This window comes from Drosophila ananassae, chromosome 2R, assembly GCF_017639315.1.
Source record: "Drosophila ananassae strain 14024-0371.13 chromosome 2R, ASM1763931v2, whole genome shotgun sequence".
In the NCBI taxonomy this organism is placed as follows: Eukaryota; Metazoa; Arthropoda; class Insecta; order Diptera; family Drosophilidae; genus Drosophila; species Drosophila ananassae.
Window position 1 is genome coordinate 6,127,177 of NC_057928.1, and position 17,152 is coordinate 6,144,328.

At 44.1% G+C, this 17,152-nt stretch overlaps 4 protein-coding genes across 7 annotated transcripts; 3 read left to right on the forward strand and 1 right to left on the reverse strand.

Moving 5' to 3' along the window:
• Window positions 1–63: 63 nt before the first annotated feature.
• On the forward strand, window positions 64–1,119 carry LOC26514910. Of its 2 annotated transcripts, none has more exons than XM_014910195.3 (3): window positions 64–200; window positions 277–655; window positions 737–1,119. In XM_014910195.3, the coding sequence occupies exons 2-3, from the start codon at window positions 313–315 to the stop codon at window positions 1,111–1,113; spliced, it is 720 nt and encodes a 239-aa protein (XP_014765681.1). In that variant the 5' UTR covers window positions 64–200; window positions 277–312; the 3' UTR covers window positions 1,114–1,119. The 2 variants fall into 2 exon arrangements, with proteins under 2 accessions (XP_014765681.1, XP_014765682.1); XM_014910196.3 differs by having other exon boundaries at window positions 307–655.
• Window positions 1,120–1,423: 304 nt separating this feature from the next.
• On the forward strand, window positions 1,424–2,007 carry LOC6506146 (small integral membrane protein 8). The gene is made up of 2 exons (XM_001958424.4): window positions 1,424–1,654; window positions 1,716–2,007. Exons 1-2 carry the CDS (start codon window positions 1,556–1,558, stop codon window positions 1,872–1,874), a joined length of 258 nt encoding a protein of 85 aa, XP_001958460.1. The 5' UTR covers window positions 1,424–1,555; the 3' UTR covers window positions 1,875–2,007.
• LOC6493798 (eukaryotic translation initiation factor 2A) lies at window positions 1,897–5,304 on the reverse strand. Of its 3 annotated transcripts, none has more exons than XM_014909051.3 (5): window positions 5,181–5,298; window positions 4,762–4,940; window positions 3,416–4,580; window positions 3,053–3,339; window positions 1,897–2,708 (listed from the first exon to the last, which is right to left on the reverse strand). In XM_014909051.3, the coding sequence occupies exons 2-5, from the start codon at window positions 4,799–4,801 to the stop codon at window positions 2,266–2,268; spliced, it is 1,935 nt and encodes a 644-aa protein (XP_014764537.1). In that variant the 5' UTR covers window positions 4,802–4,940; window positions 5,181–5,298; the 3' UTR covers window positions 1,897–2,265. The 3 variants fall into 3 exon arrangements, 2 of the variants coding, with proteins under 2 accessions (XP_014764537.1, XP_001958459.2); XM_001958423.4 differs by having other exon boundaries at window positions 4,762–4,947; window positions 5,181–5,297; XR_004310867.2 differs by having other exon boundaries at window positions 2,487–2,708; window positions 2,768–3,339; window positions 4,762–4,947; window positions 5,181–5,304.
• A 3,570-nt stretch (window positions 5,305–8,874) lies between these two features.
• LOC6506149 lies at window positions 8,875–16,907 on the forward strand. Its single transcript, XM_001958421.4, has 5 exons — window positions 8,875–9,223; window positions 15,547–15,728; window positions 15,811–15,968; window positions 16,073–16,256; window positions 16,328–16,907. Exons 1-5 carry the CDS (start codon window positions 9,188–9,190, stop codon window positions 16,509–16,511), a joined length of 744 nt encoding a protein of 247 aa, XP_001958457.1. The 5' UTR covers window positions 8,875–9,187; the 3' UTR covers window positions 16,512–16,907.
• Window positions 16,908–17,152: the final 245 nt, after the last annotated feature.

Here is a 17,152-nt window from a genome sequence, read left to right on the forward strand (position 1 = left end):
TGGGTACAAATAAAAAAAAATTCTTAAACTATCACATTTTGTATAATCACGAAGCTTTACTGTAGGTAACAATTCGAAAAAGAAACCAACCTGGTCACACTCGGCCCACTTTCGTTCTTATGTTTATGCTTACATTAATTGAACCGCACAGGTGTTTTCACAATTAAATACCAGTCTGCGTACTGGAAATTCAATAATTGGTAAGGAGATTGTTTGGAATCTGAATTGTAATTGAATTTCAATGTTCAAACTTACACAATTTGCGTTGCTTTCTAGTATTCACCTCTGCTTGTTTCTCTCGAGAAGGAAATCATGGAAGACTGTATGAAAAGACCGCATTTCTCAGCGGATGAGGAACAGGAGCTACTCAGATTAGCCGAAGAGAACAGAAGCATCCTGGAAAATAAGCAGTCGGAGCCGATAATGTTGAAACTAAAGGAGCAGACGTGGGAGAACATAGCAGTCACCTTCTACAGTAACACAGGGATTAAACGCAGTGCCCACAGCTTGCGAGTCAAGTACGATTTGCTCAAAAAATCCAAAGCTGCTCTTAGGTCTTCTAAAAGATGCCCTCCGCAACCAAAACGAAGCTCATCAGACGTGATACAAATAGTTAATGGGTGTCAGAATGGAGAAATGAACAAAAGTAATGATAGTAAGTAGGAAGCCATTGTCTTTATGAAACTAGAAGACGTTCAATCAGAAAAAGTAATTTTCAAATCTTTTGACATTACAGGCATCCAAATGGATTCGCCCAAAAGGGCGCGAGTGGACACTATTAATTTGGTTCCGCCCGAACAACTATTAGGTCTTAATCCACACATTGTGCAAAGCAATCCAATTAAAGACAATGGGCAGAGCCAACCAAATCCTGATGGAGCTACCAATGCACTGCCGATTATAGCTCCTGTTTTGTACAATATTAAAACCATTGATTTAACCGATCAACTCCAACACGAAAAATTATTATTATTAAGGGCACAGAGATTCTTTTGTGAGCAGGAAAACATAAGAGCGCAGGAGAAGCATACCCTGGAAATGGAATCCTTAAGGGCGAAACGAGAGCTGCTGTTGATGGAAATTTCAGAAAAGAAGCAGGGAAGGAAATCGTAGCAAACCTAGTAATATAATAAGTACTTCCAGCTAATAAGGGTCAAACGTCATGTAAGATTTTATGTAAATGGCCTATGTACATAGATATATATCTTAAGATTAGCATAAAACTATATTTAAGAAAAATGATCCAAATCTCCCTACTGGAAACTTATTTTATAAAGCTATATGTAAACAATATATTTTAAAAACCTTAATACCAAGATAGCTTTTTGCATTTAAAAATTCATTTTTGAAATATTTTGTATTTTTCTTGTATCGTGGATGGTTTTTATTGAAGCTTCACTTTACAAAAAACAGCGAATCTCTCACCACAGGCATGGTCACACTGGACCGATTATGCCCGATTCTTGCACATGTTTATATGTATTTACAATTGTGCAATACATCCAGATATCCCACCATTCCGTAAATAACTTGAATTGAAACCTATTAGAACAACATGGCAGAAGGCAAGGAGCAGAAGCCGGGAGATGGCATCCGCTCCATGCGTAGCACAGGGGCCTTCCGATTGATTAATTTTGAACTGTATGCGAAACCGGTAGGAAGATCATTTAAATATATAATTTCTTAATATACAATGTGTTAAAAATTCTTTGTAGAACAAAATCATCATGGCTATAGGACTGACGGCTGTCACCGGAGTTTTTGGATACATCGCCTATATGCGGTACAAGTACGAGAGCTTGGGATATTATGTAGCCGTCCAGGAAAATGGTCGCGAGCAGTTCATAAAGAAAAAGTCGAATTGGGAGAAGTAGCTGTTGGAACGCCGCAAGGAAATATTTGTGGAAACATCTTTATTTACTCGGTAGCACAATTTGGTACATAAATTTGTTTTGTTGGGAGTTACTGTTTGTTTTTGCCAAAAATTTTTAAGAAATCACAATAGTAGAAAAATGTTTTTAACTAGAAACTTCTGTGGAAAATGTGAGCCACAAAATGAGCGTAAAACAGCAGGAAGGGACGGTCAGGTGCAGGAGGTGAAAGTGGAGTGGACTAGAGTGGAGTTGAACAGAGATGGATAAGGTGGTGTATGTGTATCACAATTACATGATCACGAACTCGAGAGCGCCGGTGTCGCCTACTCTTTTGCCGCCTCCAACTTCCCTCATTCCGCTGCCGTCTTGCTTGCACCGTCGTCGTCCCATCCTAAGCAGACAACTTGAGAGCCTTTAGCTCATCCAGGTACCGTGCTTCCATCTTAATCTTGTTCAGTTGGTTCAGCTCGAGGCTTTCGCCCTGACTGCGGCGCAACTTAAGCTTCTTGATGTCCGACAGCTTCTTGGCGACGCTACGAATCTTGCGATCCTTCTCACTGATGTTTTGGCCATTGGCCTGGCCCCCCTGCGGATGTGTTGGCTGATCGGCAGCGTTTTCCTGCTGGTTTCTGGCTCTGGGCGTGGCATGCTGGTGCAGGAGTTGCTCGTCTTCGGTTGTGGTTACCGGCGATAGGGTGGCTCCTGGAAGCACAGCCACCTCTTGTGCAGCTGGTGCAGAATCCGCATCGCCGCCATTCACAGCGTGGACATCCTTTCTGACTCCCCTGGGCTTGTTCTTGGGGTTCCGCTTGTTGTTGTTGCTGTTAGCACCACCTGTAGGCGGAGGAGAAATGCAAACAGCAATTAGCAAGCACATTGCCGAGCCTACTTACGGCCGCGTCAATCCCTAATCCTAATGGCATGTTAATACAAAATGTGTGAGGTGGGAGTGAAGGAGTTGCTGAATAGCTAACTAGCAGCGTGAATCTGAATCTAGTAGCGCTTATGCTGGTAGGGCCGATAGCGCCGGTTGGGGCGGCTGGTCGAGGTGCCGCCACTTGCATTCTGACCCTCTCGCCCCCCGGCCACCACCAGCTGGCACTGGCCCTGCTCGCTCCGTCGCATGATCGGATTGTCCAGGTCGTACTGCCTGTGCCAGAACTTGCGCGTCGTATTACCTGCACCAGCACCTGCCGTCGCCGGGGCGAGTCCGGGGATGCTTGGCTGTGGCAGGTACTTATCCGGATTCTTTCCCTCCTTCAGCAAACGGAGATGGGGCGGCGTGTAGGCTTTCTTGCTGGCTTCCGGTTGACTCGACTTGATCCCCTCATGCTTGGCCTTGGTGATCTTTGGCTCGGCGAATGTTTTGTCCTGAAACTGCTGCCACTCGATACCCAGAAGCTCCTGACCCTGCGGCCACATGGTTTCGTGGAGAAGTGCTCCCGAATAATGATAAACCTTGAAGCTGAAAATTCGAATGAAAGTTTAAATCCATCCTGCCAAAAGGCGAATTCGTAAGGATAAGCGATGAGGTCACATACCCGTTGCTAATCCTGAGCCTGGGCGCTGTAGTGGCGGTGACAAACCATTCACCGTTTGGATGCCACTCAAAAACTGTGGTGTCAGCGCACTTGAGATTCGCCAGCTTCTCACGCTTCGACACATCCCACACCTCGACGGCTCCTGGCAAATTACCGAAGCCGGCGAGCACGATGAGGTTGCCGAACGGGTTGAAGTAGGCGCAGTTGCGCGGTCCCTCGCCAAAGTCAAAGATCACATCGCATTTGAGATTGTAGAGGGCTGCCTTGGAGGGCATGAACCCGTAGACGACCACAAACTCATTTGCTTTGGGACTCCACTTGACGCAATGCACCGGTCCCTCCTTGGAAAGTGGCACGGAGCACGTATCACCCTTGGTTGCCATGAAGTGGACAGCCTGGTTGCCATAGTAGGAAGCGCCGCTCTTGTCCACCTCGGTGCTGGTTAGCAAGAGCAACCCGCTTCCTCGTTTATTCCACAACATTTCGACGCGGTCCGCCTGGAAGAAACTCTTGCAGGCGACGGTCTGGTTCTGTCCCAGCGCCGGATACTTGTAAAGTTTGCACATGGAGGGGGCTCCTTTGGCTCCCGGCGTGTAAAAGGCCAAGAACGGTGGGCTGTTTCCGGGGCCTAATGAGAGCATCCCTCCGCGGCTTCCGCCGATCTTACGCGAAGCAGAAGTGAATCCCTTGCTTGTACCCTCACCCAGATCGTAGAAGAGGGCTTCGCCACCGACAACCATGGCGAAGATGGACTCGTCGGAGGACCACGAAGGCTCCCAGTCTGTCTGGTTCTTCTGAACGATTGAGAACACTTCGTTGCCGCTTGCCACCTCATAGACAAGCAGGTTGGGGGATCCTTCTGGTCGGTCCTTGGTGATAGTATAGTGCTCCCAGGTGCACAGGTAGCTGCCGCGCGGCGAAAACTTGAGGTAGAAGGCCTTGGGTCGCGGCAGTGTGCACTGCACCGGCCAGCTGCTGGCTTGGTCCTTACGTGTCTCCAGAACCTTTACCTCTAGTCCGTTGGAGTATGCAAAGTACCGGCCATCAGGGCTGAAACAGATCGACCGGGAGCTCTTCGTCTCCTCGCGGGGCAGGTGGGACTTGTGCTCGTACGGCTGCTTGGCGCCGGCCGACGACCATAGCTCAACGGCCACGCTAGAGCGAACTGTGAACGGATAAACGTACAGGGTAGCACCCGATTAGTGAGCGACACGAGGTCGAGTGACTTTTCACTTTTCCGGTTGACACGCGGGGCGGATGCCAATGCCTCCACCGCACGGGCTCACCAGCGAGTTGGGGCCACCATTGGAGGACGTTTGGTCAATTGATTTGCGAAGGATACTCACTGGCAAGGGTAGGAACAACCAGATCCGCAGCTGCAGCCATTGTCTTCCAATCTCACACGCACACACACACAGGAACAAGCACACGCAGGCCAGACGTCGGCGACGTTGTTGTTGCTGTTGCTGATGTTGTTGTTGCCGTCTGCCCGTGTTCTGCTGCAGCCGTCAGTGTTGGTTAACGTCTATGTGCTGAACATTTTCAGTGTTGTAAAATAACGAAATTGTCATGCAAAATGTCAGTGTTGTAAAATCTAAATTTTGCCAATAAAAAAATTGAAAAATGGCCAGAAAAATGCAAATTGAATAAAATTATGGTAGAAAATTTTACGAAGCATATAAATGACAATTTTAATAAAAATATGAATGTAGAGGATGCACGAAAACTGTTTGTATGAATGTAGTGTAACAAATTTTGTACTTACTTGTAACGTTTAACAATCAACCAAACCAAACCAAACGTATTTAGAACTGCAACAAAATTTCTGCTCTACATGAATTTAAAAACATTTTAGTACTAACACATTCCGAGCTGAAACTTCAGAAGCTGTCAAAATGGCTGAATCGAAGGTGTGTTGATATGTGATATTTTATTGTAAGGTTTTCCTCTCCCCAGAGTTTCGAAGTTCAAAAACATGGGTAACGGAAAAATTCAAAAAATATATATTTTTCATTTTTAAAATATTACAATTTAGTGCTGCACATGGATTTAGTTTAGTGCTTATCCATTTAAATTATTCAAAAGGTTTATAATATTGATGGCTATAAAACTCCAGAGGTACAATCAGAGCTAGGTATTCTGGTGTCAGTTATTCGAATTTCGGAACATTAAAATAAAAAAAATAATGTTTCTAATAGTTTATATTACTTTTTACTCCATTTTCCAGTTTATTAAATTGTTATCGTTATTTGCAGTCTCCCACAACCCGAGCCGGTGGACACTCCCTTGGGCCAGGGAGTCCTTTGATCTATGATTGTCCCTCTTGAGCGTAACTTAGAATAAAATTCTGAATTTAAAAAGGTCCTTGTTGAAAGGTACTTAGATGAACAGATCAATAACGCTCCAAAATTAAATGAAATATTATTATGTTTTATAAATAAAACCCTTAGACTTTGGTTCTGGTGTGGGATACTTTTAAAGTAGGATAAAAGGATAAAAGTAGCTGATAACATAGCACCCAGAAGGATATTAGGCACACACTTCGATTGATTTTATGGAATTATCCCAGCCCTAACTTGTCTGATCGGCGAATACTTTCCCGATTTCTTAGAGTACTATCCCTATTCTCAATCAAAACCTATTCAACCTATCCAACAAATCTGTATTAATAGGCGAAACCAAGAATATTTAAAGTGATGATCCAGAGGGACATTCTGGCCCAGCCGCAATCTTTAGCTGTTCTTGCCCCAAGAAGTTTTAATGGTCGCGGCGGAATCTGTTTCAGTTGCCTCCCATAGACCATTATACGGATAGGGTTCAACGTGGGATGACCTTTATTGGAATCCTGTCATATGCGGCTGTCATCGCGGCTGTGAAGAAGGCGTTGAAACTGTTATTCACACTTACAGTCAAGGAGGCAGCACTATTATTATGGACTTTTAAATTCAGTAGCCCAGGTCTCATTTTCACTGGACCACTTGGACCATTCGATTACCCAAGAGTAAAGTGACGCATGGCCGTGCACAATTGGAACCCGTTCAGTCACTTTCGCTGAAAAGTGTCGGGCCGTGCGTCGATGACACTTTGCGTTGACACCGCGCGCATGCGTGTCAGCCCCAAACTGGGGCTTTCGTGGGGAAAGAGAGTTGGAGCCAAGCTGGAGGCAACGGCAACGGCAACGGCTCTCATGTTTCATTTCAGACAATGTTTCTTTCGTTTTATTGTGGCAATAGACGGTAGCTGCGTTGTTTCAATTGTTACTATTCATTTTATTTTATTTATACTTGCCAGCCGAGCACTTTTTCTGCACGCCGCGGCCGCTACGACAATTGACTTCAAATGTCGCGCATTCGCTTGGCCACTATGAAAGTTTTTGTGGCCATTCGGCGTTTTCTTTATTTTTCGATAATAACCATGGCGAATTGAAACTAATATAGCTTGATAACTTTCCCAAAAGAAAATGAAAAGCGTCTTATAATTATCAGAAAAAAGAGGGAGATGGTGTGAGGGGCGTATTCAGAAAAATCGATTATATAATGTTATTAATGGTTAGTTTCGTTTCAAAAGATTTGGAAAACAACCTCGAAAGTTGTTCCTCAATGTGGTAATATTTTTAAGGACATTTATTCTAAGTGGGCGGATGGGAGACAATTTCAACTGGAATATATTGAAGTACCTTTGAGTCTGATTCTGGAAATGGAACTACTTCCAAATTCGATCAATATCAGTATTATTAAATATTAAATTTATTACCCAGGAGTCATCTGTCATTATAAATTGGAAAAATCTACTCTAAACCGGTGGCGATGATGTTCAAAGGACCCCTAATTCACTCGGATCCCTTCAACAAGATAGGTCCTGAATTAACCCTGGCGGTGTCCGGGGCGTTGTTTGTGGTGATCGTAGGCTGTCTTTTCTGCATTGGCTACTGCTGTTGCTTTAACTGCCACGAATATTAGAGTTTTGGGGATCGAGCTTTATGTATTGGGATACAATTTTGAACTGTACACAAATTAAATTGAAATAAAATGGCTGCAGGAGCATGGGGAATTATTCTTCTGCCAGTTGTCATAGTTGCTCTTCTGACCTGCTTTTGTCTCTTCTGCATATGCTTTTTGTGCACTGGAATCTGTGGGTGCATTATGAAAACGCTGTGTCCACATCTGGAAGCCCAGTTATCCGGTCAACCAGTAGTTGAAATTGGTCAACCAATCGCAGTGGTTCCTGAGGCCACTCACGGGCCGGACGGATTGGAATCGGAAGCGGAGCCCCATCAACCAGTACAAAAATTGAATGTGAATATTTCGGAATCACCACCTCCATGAATGTTTTTAAATATTTATGTACATTTCATAGCCTCCCTTTTCTCAAACGGCTAACATGTATTTTAAATAAATATATTTTATCTATGTAGCGTATTAAATATTACTTGGATATATTAATATTATCTCTATTAAAACTTAGGGGTTTTAATTGATTTCGTTTTATTTTCATATTAATTTCTACAAGATTTTTAGATTTTTGTCTAGATTTTATACCGATTAGAGTAATATGTTCGGAGATAAAGTCAAAAAAAGGTGAGTTCTTAGGTTTAAAATTTTTAAACTTGTGTAAAACACTGAACTTTTTATTATTTTTTTTTGAGTAATAAATTTGTAAACGTAGTTTTCTTAAAGTGGTCGACTAATTGATCTTGATTAAATTTTTGGAAAGGTCTGAAACCTATTATACGAGTAATTAAACGATTTTTTAAATCAAACAATGCCAAGAAACTTAATTTTTTGGTTCTTTTTATAAAACCCATTTAAAAAATATATACATTGAACTCAAATTTTATATTTTTTGATTGAAATACATTATTGAAAATAGGTTTCTTCGGAGCAACATATGTGTGTATGTTACTTCTTTAATTTTTAAAAACATACCAGATTTAGAGGATCAGTCTTTTCTTTACTTTATTAATATATTGGTAAAAAGAGATATTTTATAACTTAATAAATAAATAACAATTACCGGCGACGAGTTAGAACCGTTCGAAATTAGTCGCTAGGCGATCGGTCGGAATGCGGCGAATTAAAGTGCAATTCAATTTCTTTTCAGCACTTGTCAAAGTGAAATTGAAAAATATAATCCTTGCGGTACTGGTATGCCCGGTAATGCTCGGATGCCACATCTTCGTGTTCCTGGCCTTTGCAGACATCCAGATCGGCACCCACAATTTCCAGCGGGCTACCAGCACCAGCACCATCACCAGCACCAGCGCAGAGGCAACACTTGGCACGACAGCAACAGGTTACGAGTGCGAGGCGAGCGAAGATCCCATTGCCACGGCCAGTGGAAGAGGCGGCGACGCATGCGCCGCTGCAGAAGTCGAAGCCGAAGCCGACGCAGACGCAGGCGGAGACGGAGACGCTGACGCCACCAAGACCGCACCAAGTGCTTAAGGAATGGTAAACGTTACCAGGTAACGTCAGTTCAGGTAGAGCGCTCGAGTTGGTCGGTTGTTAGTAGTCGCGCGTCAGTTGCCAGTTGCCAGTTGCCAGCAAGAGATCCGGAGCGGCAGTGGAAACAGATCAGATCAGATATCAGAGGCTGGAACCGATCCCGAAAGATACGTTCCGTGTGATTTGCGTCGATCGTGAAGTGTAGTGCCAAGACCCCAAGATACGCGATTCGAGTTCGAGTTCCCCAAGTGCCCAAGTACAGCCAATAACCTAAGAATCACCATCCATCCATCCATCCATCCATCCGTCCAACACACACAGCTACAAAATGGAATACCGGTGCTTAAGTAGAAGTTCTGTCAAAGTAAGTGACCCCAATAAGCACAAAAAATAAAGACACTAAGTCGGAGCGCCCACAAGGAGAGGCAGCTGCAAGCCAGATCTCTTACACGTCTCTCCGCTTTACACCTTTTTTATATTTTGCCTGAACTTGGCATTGTTCTCAGCGTCTCTGACTTCGGCTGGGACTCCTTTTGGAAACCAGTATGGCAGTATGGCATAAAGAACTCATATAGCATGGCTATATACACATATGTGGCTATCTGTGCACACATGCAGTCGGCCCCGCCCCCAGCAGGCAACACCTTCGGTGGTCCATTAACTGCCTGCCGTGGATTGGCATGGGTTGCGACTGGGACTGGGACTGGGATGGGCCGGGGCTCGCCGTTCGCCCACTTCGACCCATTTCTCCGGCACAATCGGACGATGGCATGAATTAGCACCTTTCTTGGACTTTCTTTTTGGCCGGTCTTGACGAATTTATAATGAATTTGCTTTGGCCAAATAACTTTTACTAGGCTGCGCTCCAACCAGGCCTGGTACATCTGTACGTGTGTATATAGATGGGTTGTCAGTCGGGTCACGTCTAGGCCCTGGCACTCGAATTGGCAACTGCAGAGTGTGCGGCTTGGAGAGCGGGCTGGGTTGATATATGGCACGGTTTCAGGAATGTGGCAGTGGCAGTGGCAGGAGATCTGACCCTGCGATTGGGGCTATGGCCTGGGAACCAGAGATGCATTCCTGCGGGACCGGCTTGGCTTCCATGGGACGCCGAAGGAAATCCCTGAAATGGAGCTTAAAGTTCTCCCAATCACTGGCTCTGAACTTGACCGACTTTGGAGCCGAAAAAATGCTAATCAGAGGCCAGCGTAGAAAGCAAAAACACGCCCCCACCCGCTTACCCGCTCGCTTAGTCAACGATTTCCCTTCCCCTAAGCCCGGATTGTTGATTTCTTCGGTCCGAGATTCGATCAGATTGAAGCTCGAATATCTCGCTCTGGCCCGGATGATTCAAGCTGAGAGCCAGACCCTAAATGTCCGAATGCCGAGCGTGCCGTGGGCAAAAGCGAAATAAAAACTTTATAAAAAGTAGGCTAAATATATTCATACTTTGATTTTTATGGGTTGCTGCCGTCTGTCTCCCAATCTGGCGCTGCTACCCACTCGCACAGGTAGAAAATTCTCATTCAAGCGCGTCGTCTTTGTGTTCTTCAGCCGGAGGGCGAACCCCCGAGCCCCGGATAACTACTATATTTGCAAAGCGGAATTATAAACTGTTAACCACATCGTGCTGCTGCTGAAGTTCTGGGTCAAATATTTCCGAGATCTTCATTCCCATTAGCTCTGGCTGGTGGCATCCAACCCCGGGAATATTGTCACGGATCCATGTTAATTGCCGTTTCTAATGTTTCGCCCGCCAAAAGGTAACAGTAACCGCCCTCGAAATAATGAGCCGGATTATCCAGTGAAATCTCTTCCATCGAGCGTAATGAGTAAAAGTGTTGCTACTCAGACTCGATTGTCATTTAAATTCCACGGTTCTACCAGTCTGCCAGTCCGTGGTCCACCGACCTCAGCCCCGGCTCTTAGCCCCGTTTCCACGGACTCGTCGCCAGATCGGATCCCACTCCCACCATCTGGTTTGGACAATGGTCGCGGTCCAAAAATGAAAGCGTCGTCGCTGTCGTCGCTGTGCTGCGCGGGGGAGTGAAAGGGGCGGCCGTAGCCGGAGGTGGAACCAGAAGTCAGGGTCTGTGCACTTGTCCCGCTCTTTCTCCCCAGCCCTTTCCACTCCCCACTCCCCACCAGCGGCTGCGGCTGCGGCTGCGACTGCGGTCTGGGAAAACGTGATCTGCATAGTGGCTGCGACTGTGACTGTGGCTGCTTCTTGAGGAAAAAAAAAAGCATTGAAAGTTTTGTCGCTTCGGGGTTATCACGGCATCGAGCTTTGTTGTTTGTCGCGGAACGAAAAAATTGAAAACAACAAAAACAACGGTCTAATGCGCATCAGTGCTGAGAACCAGCAGAAGAAACTTAGTTGCAAGTTGCACTCTTGCCCCTTGCAACCCGATATGATTGATCGTTTTCCGATGAACCCTGGCTTTAAGAAAAGTAAATATTCAATTAGAAAGACTGAAACAATTTAGTTACTCTTTAAGCAGTTTTTTAAGCTTTAAAATTAGGTTTTAATTGCTCTTTTAACTATTAAACTGTTGAACTATCAGTAGGGCAGGTTCCTATGCTTACTTCCATTTATACATTTTATACATTGCTATTTTAATTAATTATTCTGATATTGATTTTTTAACTACTATATACTACTATACTACTACTATAACTACTATAGTTTTAGCTACTATAACTACTATATACTATAATTACCAAGTTATTAGTTCTATTATTACTTCCATGGAAAAGTTATAGATGTTTTCAAATCTTTTCTTGAAAGTCAGGCGCAAGAAAGTATGCAATAAAATTATGTTCTTTGAAACAAATACAAATGGTAATTGGGAAAAATAAATCGTCCTTTAACCAATTCGTATAATTATTTCCATGATCAAACTATATATTGTTAAAATTGGTATTAAAAAATCTAACTAGACTATTATTTCTTAAAACGTATGCTCTCGAGGTAGAATGGAGCAACCAAGAGATTTTTTTCGAGCCAAGTTCGAAGCAAGTGCTGCAGCAAACAATTGGCCTTTGCTTGTCATCAGCTTTTCCTGACCAACTGCTCCACAATCGTCGAACAAAAGCCTTTGGGAAATTGTGTCAGTCCAGTCAAGCGAAGCCGGCGGCCGGGCTTAGAAGCAGCATCAACATCAACAGCACAAACGATTCTCTCTCAATTCGTTTCAATCACAATGCATTATCACTGACATCCATTGAGAATGTGGAGCTGGCCAGACGACCAGAGGCGTGGCTGGCACAGGGGCGGGAGAGAGCCAGTGCCAGTGCCAGAGCCTGGAGATGGACCCGCGGCTATGGGCTAAGCTTATCAATTTAGTAAACCAGTTCCAGTTGAAGCCTCATCGCGTGCAACTCGGCCGCCAAGACAGAGCTAGGAGCCCAGTCGAAGTCACAGTCACTTGCGGCTATTTGTACGCTGTCAATAATCTGTCCGCTGTCCGTTGTCCGCTGGACGGTGCTTTCCCGAATCCAATTTTCACTCTTGCAGCTGTTTGGGCACCAATGTGTTAGAATTTAATTCATTTGTTATTAAACGCCGATGTTTGTTTAAAGATCCCCGATCCCCAATCCGTGAGCCGTGAGCCGGGCTCCAACGGTGAGCGAGCGAGAGAGATGGAGATTTGGGTCGTTAACCTCGTTATAACGGCACCTGATACACGAACTGAGCCGCTGCTCTTGACAGTTTTGCTCGTCGCTTTGTCTCTTTTCGCCGTTGTTGCTTTTGCTTTTGCTTTTGCTGTCACTGTTGCTGTTTCTGTTGGATTCTTTGGTTCTTTCTAGCCTGATTTGCTTTTGTTTTGCCCTCTCGTTCGCAGGCACCAAGGCGAAGAAAACGCAAAAACAAGTAGTGCACTCTCAGGTGTTGTGAGCCATGAGTTTGTTGTTGTTATGTAAGCCTAATGACGGGGCAAACTGAAATTGTCAACGGTTCGTCAATGGGTTTTTGATTAATGCATGAATTGCCGATTTCCAATGCCCAATTATAGGAGAGCCTGCGGCTCGAAATCACAGGCAGACTTCCATAATTCGAACTCTACGACTATATTTTCACATTTTTCTAAAAGAAGAAATTGAAAATTTTCCATAACCATGTTCAATTATTTAAGAAATCAGTTAAAGAATTTCTGTATTTGTTTAAAATTTTAAAATACAAATTTAATATGTTTTTCCTTTAAAATATCCCCTTATAAGTTAACGACAATCATCTATTAATAATTACCATTAATGACACTTTAAAATGTTCAAAATTTTAAGATCTAAGTCTAAACTGATTAACCAAAAACTTAGCAAGGATATAAATTTTATTTTTTTTTGTTTTACCAGAAAAGGGGAGTATAACTACGTAATGTTTTCCAGTTAAAATTGACAGTTTGACTTGAAGATGTCGAACGGTATTTGCATTTCTCTGCGATCAGTCAGTCATGCCATCGGTACAGTCATGCCACCACTATCACTTCAATGAACCCGAGCAGACCTAAGAAAGTCGCCTCATTAGGAGACCCAATCAAGATGGCAATTACCAGGTAAAAATACGTCTTGTGACAGGTTCAAATGGCAATGGCTCTTTTTGGTCCCAGGGTCTGCTTGTCGGCTTTAATGTCGAATTAAGAGGGGACCACGAGCATTTATTAAACGAAATTGCTGAAGACTCATAAAAACGGAAAGTCCGACAAACGGACAGATGGACGACCCGACAAAACGACAAAATGACAATGACAAGAAAAGCGCGTTTAATGAGCCACAGAATTTGACAAAAGGCCATAATGCAGGAGGTATGAGATCGGTGAGAGTGGCTGGTGGCGTCGCACCATCAAGCCTGGCTGTCTGCACGTGTGTAAGTGGCTTTCCCGCTCCCGGGTTGAGTTTGGGTAATTTCATGTAATGAATGTGAAAAGAATTAAATAATAGAATTTCGCTTTCGTTTTTCCCACCATACCATATACACGCAATGACCATTATGGCCCCTCGACCGCCGAATAGTTGCGTTTTTGTCCAAAGTCTACTGAAAAGAAAGTTCAGCAGATGTGCGAACCGACCACGCGAACGCCACAATAAGAAACAATAATAGAAGGAAATATTTATATCAATTAAGAAATACTTGCCGTATTTTCATTGACAGTCAGTCGGACTGAAAGACTGAAAGAAACTCTGCGGCCGGGACCGATTATCGTGGAATGGTTCAAACGTGCAGCGATTTTCTCAGCAGAAAGCTACATTCGGATGTTCAGATGTTCAGATACAAATACGAGCACGAAAGAAAAATGGCAAATTTTGTGCTGCAATTTGAATTGAATCCAAACTGGTTTTCGGCTCTTGATCGGGCACTTGATCAGCAGCCAAATCTGCACAGAGAAAGTGAATGAAAATACAAGCGCGCGGCTATGGCTACGGCTAAGGCTAAGCTAAATAAAAACCGCAAGAAGTGGCAATAAAAAGTTCAGACCATATTAGAAGTCAGTTTTGCATGCCGCTCAAAAATGTTGTATGTATAGCCACTTCTTCTCAATGTGGGTTTCTTCTTTGTTTTTACTTTCACGTACGCTGCCTCACGAGATTGTTATTTATGAGTTTAATTAATTTGTTTATGGATTTCGGGTCTAAGCGGGTCAAGTATGTGAAAATAGAAACTTTTCATCGCTTCAAACCCCCCCATGCTTCGAGGCGGGGCTCTTCCAACTTTATGTCGGAGTGTCTTGGGCGCCTTTTGAGCGTTTCCCAGAACTCCGCCAAAATCCCCCAGACTACTGGCTGTTCTCGGGCCATGGTCAGGGTCAGCGGTCAAACGACAGGCCATAAAACACGTTACAAAACCTACGGAAGGCCTGTCTGTACGGAAGACTCTAAAAAGTCTGGCCCGGCCGGACCAGTTGTCTGTCTTGGACAGCAAGAACTCCGTCTCGCGACAGGCTTGCCGTTATCCGCACGGGCTTGAACTTTGAAACGAATTCAAATTTATGATACCATATCTGGAAAATCGGGAGAACAATTATATAATGGGCCTGCCAATACAGAATTTTAATTTAAATTCTTCAATTTACGGTTCGGTTCAAACTTTGAAGCCTCAAGATAAATGTTGGGGAAAATTATCTTCATAAATCTTTTATAAATAAGAATCCAATTGGAGAAAATCTCATTTTATTATTACTTAATATTATCCCAACTTATATTATCATAACTGGCTTTACCGGATGAAGACATTTTCGGAGGAACCTAATAATCTATCTAAAAATTTAATGTGGCAAACAGAACATATATCTGTTTCCAGTGGCGTAGATAGCTTTTTGATATGGGGGTATGACTCAGAATAATATCCTGTTTTTTTGTAAGTTTTATTTTACACTGCGATAATAATCCGCAATCTGCGATAATAATAATAATAATGCTGTACTGCACAGTCATCGCGTAAAAATGTGTTTATTTTTCAATTTTGAGATTATATCATCTTATAATTCTCAGACCCAAGGGGGGGGATTGATCCCCCTGAACCCTATCTATTTATTTTAGTATCTTAACTTTATAGGTTGAGATGCAAATAAATACAATGTGTGATCTCAAGAGGCACTTTTTAGAGATCAATACATACCACATAGGCCTGTAAAAAGTTATTCCACCGTTTTTTTCCGTTTCGTAACCCACATCCGCACTTCATCTTTGCAGCATCTAACGGCTCTCTGCGTCATCACCGCATTCACCTGCGCCAACGCGGCTCTGTGGCCGAGCTACAGCAGCGACGATGCGCCCAGCCGGTGCGCCGGGGGGCGTGGCCTGAAGTACCTGTCCGGCGACGCGCTCACGGACTCCCCCGACTGTCTGGGCCCCAACAACGCGCCGTATCCAAGGTGAGTCTGAGTCAGAGAGTGCGGTCAGGCCGCGGTAACTTTCTTTTTAACGCCCCCTACTTGGGATATGGAATCGCTGCAGTGCGGCCGTGGCGCGTACATTCTCCAACTGGAACGGAAACTCGCGACGTGGCCGCCAGAGCAAATTGCCTAGCACGCTGGACCCCGCCATAACCACCAGTGCTCTGCTGAGGGCCTACGACGAGGTGAACAACGAGGCCGTCGGAAGCAGCCGCTACGGTAAGTCGGTCAGGCCATCGATGGCAATTGATCGGTTCATTTGCCCGCTTATTGGGTCCACCGGTGCGGTTGATTGATTGACTCACTGATTGATTAATCGTCAGGTCGCTCGCTGAAGAACGCCACGCCGGCGCACCAGTGCAAGAGTGAGACGCCGGCCAGGCTCTGCAAGACGCGCTACAACACCACGGCGCCCATGTACGGTGTGAGTCTCACCTCCGGCCAGCCCGTCACCATTGTCCAGAAGTTCCCCGATCTCTTGCAGCAAGTGGTCTTCGAAGTGTGCGAGTAAGTATACTTTTAGTAATTAAATAAAAATAAATCACGATATGATTAAAACATATTTCCCATTGTTCCAGATCCTCCGAGTGCGATGTGGTGCGGGGCGAGTGCACGCAGACCTATGTACCCTACCTGTTCCTGGTCATCCCCCTTGGACCGGTGACGCTGACTGGACAGGATTACGTGCTGGTGGAGAGCGGATGCGTGTGCAAGCCAAAGTACTCGACTGGAGCCGCCCAGGAGCCCAATATGATACCGTAGGATGGGGACGGGGCACTTCCAAAAAACCCCCCACCCACCAGGAACACCAACAGCAACCAAAAGAACTGAGCGAGTTTTGGGTCGGAGCGGAGCTGCGCTGGCTGGCTAAATTAATGTGTACTTAAACGAGGAATTATTTTTTGTAGCGAAATCAATTTTGCAATGTTATTTAATGTTTCCCCATCTCTCATTCCCCCCTTTCACCCCCTCTCAGCTGTATAAAATTGAAATGCAATTTTGCTCAAAAAATAATCAAATCCTAATGTTAAGTCTAAATTTAAACAAATTTGAAATAATGCTTCCGTGCATTTGTAGCGTGTATTTATTAGTAACCCTAAAATCGTGGCATTTGAAAATGCTGAATAAAAACATTCGTTTCGAAATGTACAAATTTTTAATGTTTTAATACCAAAAAGGATGACATTTTATTAGATGGATTTACGTAGAATTTAAATAGAAAAGATGGACCAAGTCGCGTATTAGCTTCCAATTAGTTTAAAATTTTCTCACGGAGTTTTTGGCGCCAATTTTCAAAAGTTCTCCAACACTAAAAATACACAAATAATATGACCATTTCAGCTGTGTAAATTTTTGGTATTTTTAACGGAGAGCTCGATAGGGCTGGAAAAACTTACACGATA

Excerpts from the sequence above, each read along its gene's own strand:
- LOC26514910 (XM_014910195.3), top strand. The coding sequence starts at position 313 with ATGGAAGACTGTATGAAAAGACCGCATTTCTCAGCGGATGAGGAACAG. Across the intron at positions 656-736 it reads AATGAACAAAAGTAATGATA|GCATCCAAATGGATTCGCCC; the intron begins GTAAGTAGGAAG and ends TTGACATTACAG.
- LOC6506146 (XM_001958424.4), top strand. The coding sequence starts at position 1,556 with ATGGCAGAAGGCAAGGAGCAGAAGCCGGGAGATGGCATCCGCTCCATG. Across the intron at positions 1,655-1,715 it reads TTGAACTGTATGCGAAACCG|AACAAAATCATCATGGCTAT; the intron begins GTAGGAAGATCA and ends AATTCTTTGTAG.
- LOC6493798 (XM_014909051.3), bottom strand. The coding sequence starts at position 4,801 with ATGGCTGCAGCTGCGGATCTGGTTGTTCCTACCCTTGCCA. Across the intron at positions 4,581-4,761 it reads GGTTGTTCCTACCCTTGCCA|TTCGCTCTAGCGTGGCCGTT; the intron begins GTGAGTATCCTT and ends ATCCGTTCACAG. Across the intron at positions 3,340-3,415 it reads AGGCTCAGGATTAGCAACGG|CTTCAAGGTTTATCATTATT; the intron begins GTATGTGACCTC and ends TCGAATTTTCAG.
- LOC6506149 (XM_001958421.4), top strand. The coding sequence starts at position 9,188 with ATGGAATACCGGTGCTTAAGTAGAAGTTCTGTCAAA. Across the intron at positions 15,729-15,810 it reads AACAACGCGCCGTATCCAAG|TGCGGCCGTGGCGCGTACAT; the intron begins GTGAGTCTGAGT and ends GAATCGCTGCAG. Across the intron at positions 16,257-16,327 it reads GTGGTCTTCGAAGTGTGCGA|ATCCTCCGAGTGCGATGTGG; the intron begins GTAAGTATACTT and ends CCATTGTTCCAG.